Genomic DNA, 7,168 nt, shown 5'->3' with positions numbered 1-7,168 from the left:
CGCTTTCCTGTTTACGGGCGGGAAGAGTGAACGAAGCTGACTGTCGAAGCTACTGCGTTTAAATCACGGCACCTTTGTTTGAATTCTCCTCTATGCTAATGATTTGAACGCTTTAATGATTCGCGGGGGATCACAAGGTCTCGTGGATACCCTTTGAACGGACCTACGAATTTAAATTACAAGGATTTTTGGAGTGTACTGAGCAGATGGAGGATCCTCCTGCGGATTCTGGTGGCGGCAGCAGCGATGCAGCAGCGCTGGGCCCCGCGGTGCAGGTGGCAGATATCCGCTGGCCGATGGGGGCTCTCCCCCTTCGGCTTCTAGAGTGGAAAGTCAAACCCGGGTCTCTCGTTAATGTGGACTCTGTGCTAGCACTTTGTGTACCTATACCTCAAGACAAGGCGGCAGAGGCTAGCAGGCTGCCAGAGAGGAGAGTTAAGTCTGACCGCTCTGGTGTAGTCAAGGAGCTATGTTGTCAACTTGGACAAGTCATAGCCCCCGGGTGAGTCACTCTGAATGCTCTTGCCTGATAATCTCATACTAACTGTCTCTCACCCCGCGTGGAAGGGCTAAACACACGCAACATGTCAGCTCTATTTTTGGTACCAGTGTACCACCTACTAACTGTACCCGCAGTGTTACGCTAGCTAGCTATCAGGCTAACATTGTTAAGCATGGGTGCTAGTTTAATGTTAGCTTGTTTGCTAGCGGTACCTAGAGACCACTATCAAGCTAGTCAAAACAAACAAACAAGCGGGCTTGACTGACACCTTCAAAATAAGACTAACTTGCTTGTGTGAACTGCTTTTATTAATTTTTTGTTGTTGCGAATGCTACATTGACTACGAAATCAAGTTGTATCGAGAATCATGGTGTATTGTATCATGCATTAACTTGAGGTTTCTGTATGTTGTAGGCATGCGTAAAGGCGTTACTTTTTTTTACACTTTTAAGTTGAAGTCGAACTAATGTTTCGTTCTGTTTGACTTGACGCAATTGCAAGAAATGTGTACAAACTGACTAGTGTGACAGGTAACACTCTGCCCTTTAGGTGATGTGTTCCCATGACATTGAACTGGCCGTTATCAGGCCAAGTTCTTCCTTTATATATAACAGATTTTCAGTGTAATTTGATCCAGTGCGCTACGGCTCAGTCTTAATGTCTGCCTGTGCTAATATAATGTTTAGTTTCGTATGACAGTGCCACGCTTTTACAGAAGTTGTTATGTAGATAGTTTGCAGGAGTGCTGACTGACCTTAGACTGCCAACCAGATTTACAAATACAATAGAGGCAGTGTTATAAGCATCTCTTACTAAGTTATAACCCTCTTTAGTATATCATCAAGTGCCTCCTCAATAATTAACACCATGATTATTTTCAGAGAACAACTGAAGGGGCAAGGGTGCCCAGATTTTTCTCTTGGTGGGCCAAAATTGAAACTTAATGGTTAATCACCTGCCAAAAATATATAATATAGAATGCACATTGTGTTTTAAAAATATAAAATGATGCTAAGATCCTAAGTTTTGACATAGTTGTTCAACAACTTACAATACATAATTTAGTGACAATAAAATATATTTTCTTAGGTACAGGCTTTCATTACAATAGATACCAGATTATGAAGTGCAGGTAACTAAGTGTTCTGTAATATAAGAAACCTGAAAGCTCATGGCTAACTGCAATGTCAGACTGATGTCCTTCACAAACTGTCACTCTGCTGCCTGATCAAATTATGAAAAAAACAACAGGTTGATACATGTTTAAAGTGCATTTTTACTTCATAAAAAAGAAATGAGCATCAACAGTGATTTTTATTTTTATGTAATCAAGCATTATTCTTCATTTATACCTGTTGGGCCTAATAAACCTCCCGGTGATCTTAGGGGACGAATACATAAGAACTGTTCTCCTTACTGTACATCATTTTAGGCAAAAAAAGAATGACAAAGTATAGGACCAACTACGAAGTTTCTGGTTCATTCAGAGACGTCAGTTCAGCTTCTTCAGAAGTGACTTTCAGGTTACGTCAAACAAGTTATTCCTCAAAAATCGTCAGAGTTCTGTCTGCACTCTTGCAGTCATCAGAACTGTCCAAACTGTCTCATCAAAATTAGTTATTGACACACAGTAAATTTAAGGCTCACAGCTGACTCACCTGTCTGATAGGAATCATCTTGGCATAAGGGAAAACATACTGTTCATGGCTTATTAACAGTTAACACTGAACTGTCTTCTCTATTTTTGCAGGGGTGTCATCATCAGAATAGAAGAATGTTGCCACCCTATAGTGATGAAGGGTCTGTGTGCGGAATGTGGCCAGGACCTGACTCAGTAAGCAAGCGTTTCATTTCTGCTTTATACGTTTCTGCTCGCTCAGTCCAGAGGGATATATTTGAAATTTCATGTAACATAGTGAAGAAACAATTATAAACAGACAAATAATTGTCCTTTTTTGTGAAGATGATAACTTCTTGTTTTAAGAAACAAGCCAACTTTTTGGGCGCCTATTGTCCATTCTTCCTAGAGTCAGACAAGTAGTTAGAGACCCTTATCCCCTCTGTGCTGCTGTGGGGAGCCTCAGAGACATGCTGACTGATAGTTAAGCTAACACAATGAATGACAGAGGGTGGGTCGGTTAGCTCTGTCCTACCCGCTCACCTTCTAAAACCTGTAGATCCTTCTCTGTACTCTGGTTCAGGCTGATCAGGTTCAGGATGTTGATTTGTCCAGAAGTAATCCTCATCATCCTCCCTTAACCGTGATCAGTAGCAGCAGTTACTTTTCTGGCCTTCAGTAAATATTTATTTTGTTTTGTTGCCCGAAGTTTTAAGGTGCCGTGTCAAATCAGTCTGCTCAGTCAGCAAAGTAGTTATAGATGTGTATCTGATTTTAAATGAAAGAATATGTCAGTTTTAAATATTTTCATATCAACTGACATATTTCTTAGGCAGGCAAGACTGTTTTTGAGAAAAGTGTTTTTAGTGACTTCTGATGGAGGCATGCCATCACCTCCCACCTGCTACCCTTCATTCATAGTAATTCCCAGTTAGGGGCAATATTTATTGATTACTGTGGCTGTTAAAGAATTATCTAAGATTTATCTTTCACACTTGGATTTATTTTTATAATTTTAATGTGATGATGAAGGTTTATGTTTCTTTAAAGTGTCTGAATTTTGCCCCTATCCCTAAAACCCCTGAATTTCTTTTAAAAAACCGACCTCTGAAGTGTTTGTGGTGGTTTCTATTTCTATGCCATCAGGTGGCACCAGAGATCATAGTACAAATGAGGTTACAAAGGTTCTCCTTCTCCCCAGTATCCAGATTTCAGCTAGAATCAAGATACACTGCATTTATTCAGTGATTAGAAGCAGCATTGTGCTAAAAACCTGGAGTGTTTGCAATGTGAGGACATGTTCGATGAATGGAGATGCGGTTAGCCTGGGTCTGAAGTTGCTGAGATCTTTGAATAATCAGACAAATCACAGTTCCTGCAGGCAGTTCTTCCAAGCTGTCCTCCAAAAGCTGGCAATTTCCCAAAATTTCATTTCAATGTTTGTGAAAGCTGCTTTTCTGCTCTGTCACAATATGTTCAAGGACCTAAGAGACACGCTTACCACCAAATGCCTAACTCCTACTCTCCACTCCTCTCTCTCAGGCTGCAGAGCACGAATGGGAACCAGCAAACTCCCATCTCCACAGCAACCGTCTCCATGGTGCACAGTGTGCCTGAGTTGATGGTCAGCTCAGAGGTGAGCCATGTGATAGAGATAGGTCTACCCCACGCTCAGTCCTCATCCTGTGTGTTAGTTTTCCATATTTATGACTTACTCTTCGTGCTGATGAAAAAGAAGACAACATTTATATTATGTATGACAGTGCAAACATGTGATTGCAACTCAATAAATAGAAATAAAGGTAGAACAAATGTATATTTCATATGATAGGGTTAATTTTTTAACACATGTAAATAGAAGTATAAGCAACAACACAACAGTGACATCATCCCACACCTGTAGCGCTGCTCTGGGTACAACATGGAATTGAAGTAGACTGAAATAAATAAACTCATATACATGTTTATGCCCTTAGCAAAAGTGTCCAGACTTTTTAATGAACAATAACAAATCATCCCCCAGTGTTAAGTGTGCTGCTGAGCTGAAATAATAGCATAGCTCTCCTATGGAGATGACTATTTTAGAACTTAAATAGCAAGTGGTGGCTCAGTGGTTAGCACAGTTGCCCTGCTACAGGTCTGCTACAGGTGCGAGGCTGGCCAGCCTTTCGATGTGAAGTCCCTTAGCTCAGCAGGCAGCTGCTCACAGGCCCATGGAGGATGGATCACTTTGTTGCTGTTTTTCAGTTTAATTTCAGCTTAATTTTATTGTTGATTAACAACAAAATCACACATTAGTTTTCTCTTCTTCAGTGTTCAGTTAATTAGTGATCAAAAACAGAAAAACATTCAACAAGAGGGAATGTTATTTAGGGTGGCACGGTGGTGCAGTGGTCAGCACTGTCGCCTCACAGCAAGAAGGTTCTGGGTTCAAGCCCTGGCTGGAGCACAGAGTCTTTCTGTGTGGAGTTTGCATGTTCTCCCTGTTCCTGTGTGGGTTCTCTCTGGTACTCCAGCTTCCTCCCACAGTCCAAAGACATCAAGAGGGGACTAGGTTAATCCAGACTCTAAATTGACTGTAGGTGTGGCTGGGAGAGCGAATAGCCCACAAGCTGCTGGGATAGGCTCCAGTCCCCCCACGACCCTCAACAGGATAAGCAGTAGAAAATGGATTGATGTGTTGTCTGATATTCAGTCCTCTCGTCCTGTTTCCCCCAAACAGCAAGCAGAACAGCTGGGCAGAGAAGACCAGCAGAGGCTCCACCGGAACAGAAAGCTGGTCCTGATGGTGGATCTGGACCAGACACTCATCCACACCACTGAACAGCACTGCCAGCGAATGTCAAATAAGGTGACGCGCTGATAAAATTACTCATTATCGGAAATAATCATGTTACCACTTTCATTTCGAGGCTTTGTGAAATCTAATGTACACTGAAGCGATGATATTAATCAAATATGCAGGGATGGTGTCGAGGTAATTATCCTCCTGAGCTAGAATGACAGACATTGCCATTGTCACAGCGAAACTTAAATACTAAAAGCTACATACAAGCACGCACACAGATGATCAGAGTTTCCAGAGAGTTGTAAAAATGTGTTTTGTTTTCCTTACTGTTTCCAAGTTAACCCTTTCGTAAATTCCTTCAGGGCATTTTCCACTTCCAGCTCGGGCGAGGGGAGCCAATGCTCCACACTCGACTACGCCCACACTGCAAGGAATTCCTGGAGAAAATAGCTAAACTTTACGAGCTGCATGTCTTCACATTCGGGAGTCGCCTTTATGCACACACCATTGCAGGTAATGGCCATAGTGGTACGCATTCAACTGCACCTTTTGCAGATTACACACAGTATTGACATTCCTACATAAATTGGAAGTCAAATGCAGGCCAAGTACTGAGATTCTAATGTTGTAAAGGACCCCACAGTCTCTGACGATGTCCACAAGGGGGAGGTATCGCCTAATATTTTGTACCAAATCTGAGGTTATGCTGGTTCACAGTTTTGCATCTCAATATGTCTGAGCTTCCTAATTTGCAAGCTGATTTGATTGAATGTCATGGTTATTAGCTGGCAGGTAGAGCAGATGAACCCACTGTCTCAGGCCCATTTGACTGCAAGCTCCCTGGAGTTAGTGAAGATGTACACACCCCAGGTGAAATCTCCATCATTATCAGTTGAAGATAATTGATTTTTTAAATTTCTGGTTTCCTGAAATCGTGGGTATAAATATTAGAGGTGTGCCTCTCACCACCACTGACACAGATTCAATATAGTGTGTTGTCTGATGTGTTCAATTAAAAAAGAGCAGTAAGGATAATGATTCATTTCGGATCCAGAGAACACGCGAACATGAAGTCACATACCTGGATGCTAAAGGATGTTGTGGCATTACCAACACCAATTACAATGGGAAAAGCAAAAAAAATTCTGTTTCCAGATCATATCCAGATGTTCTTTGACTGAGAGGGGCGGTTCTAATTTGATTGGAGGGTGAAACTTCAGAACTCTTAGTGTACAAATAGCAATACAAAGCATGTGTATTACAGTCTGTGGAGTGAAACACAAACAGGGACGAGGACAGGTATTGACAGCTACCAGAGGTTTACGTATGAAATTCATGTGCAGATGAGAATGTGTGCATTTGTGTTCATCTATGTGTCAGGTGTATGTGAGTATATATATTAGGAATGTATATTGAAATAACTGCATATTTTGGAGTTGCTATATTGATATTCACCAGATGAAGATAATTGGTCCACAAATACAATGTACATATTCAAAATAATCAAAATCAATCATATATGCATCTATATGAATGAATACCTGTATGGTATGGGAAGGAAAACTGTACAGTACATAGATATATTGTGATCAGTGGAGGGGGTAGGGTAGGATTAAAGAAGTTTATATTCCTTCCTACTCCTTTTTGAGCATGCATATTGGTTTGAGGACTTTGTCATTTTAGATATTTCTGCCATGATTTTAGAATCAATGCAACAACAGAAAAATACCATTAATTGACTTATTCGCCGTCCTGATTCTATATTTCTTCTATTAGTTGCAAGATGAAAGCCTGAGAGATTGAGGGAGAGAGAAAAGTATATTCAATTAATGGTAACATTTAATTGGGAGTCTAATATGCATTTAAAGGAGACAATGTAAATGTGAATTTGCAAACAAACTTCATAACAGTAAAATAATGTGGTGCTTGGTTTTATATAAAGGGTTCTGCTGGTAGAATTGGGGGTACGGGGGAACATTTTGCTGCAGGTGTGTCGCTCTCCCACTGTGAATTCATAGCATCTGAATGAGCATTGGGAGATGAGGGACTTTATTTCACGACTGTTCACCATCACGTTTTGCATAAACATCTTGCAGCAATGTCTTCCAGCTTTCTTAAAAACATTAACTTAATCCACACTTGAGCTTTATGAATGTTTGCCAGTTTCATCACTGTCGGCTGTTGAGGAAATGAAGAAAAGAGGGCAGGGGAGGACGTGTTTTGTTTGAAGAAGGTTTTAATGCAGCAGTGTAGAGGGAGA

General features: G+C 41.0%; 1 protein-coding gene across 3 annotated transcripts in view; it reads left to right on the top strand.

The window, feature by feature from the left end:
• Positions 1–7,168, top strand: part of ctdp1 (CTD (carboxy-terminal domain, RNA polymerase II, polypeptide A) phosphatase, subunit 1) — a 73,818-nt gene continuing 66,650 nt past the window's right edge. For all 3 annotated transcript variants that reach the window (XM_086193973.1, XM_086193972.1, XM_086193974.1), the window contains exons 1-5: positions 1–502; positions 2,253–2,336; positions 3,663–3,756; positions 4,843–4,971; positions 5,271–5,421. In XM_086193973.1, the coding sequence (XP_086050099.1) occupies positions 207–502; positions 2,253–2,336; positions 3,663–3,756; positions 4,843–4,971; positions 5,271–5,421 (754 nt within the window). In that variant the 5' untranslated portion in view covers positions 1–206. The remainder of the gene's footprint in view (positions 503–2,252; positions 2,337–3,662; positions 3,757–4,842; positions 4,972–5,270; positions 5,422–7,168) is intronic.

This window comes from Aulostomus chinensis, chromosome 22 (genome assembly GCF_037954235.1).
Source record: "Aulostomus chinensis isolate RoL2024-O1b breed Wild chromosome 22, RoL_Achi_v1.0, whole genome shotgun sequence".
Lineage (NCBI taxonomy): Eukaryota > Metazoa > Chordata > Actinopteri > Syngnathiformes > Aulostomidae > Aulostomus > Aulostomus chinensis.
Note: the sequence above shows the minus strand (reverse complement) of the source record. Positions and strands in the feature narration are given on the sequence as shown.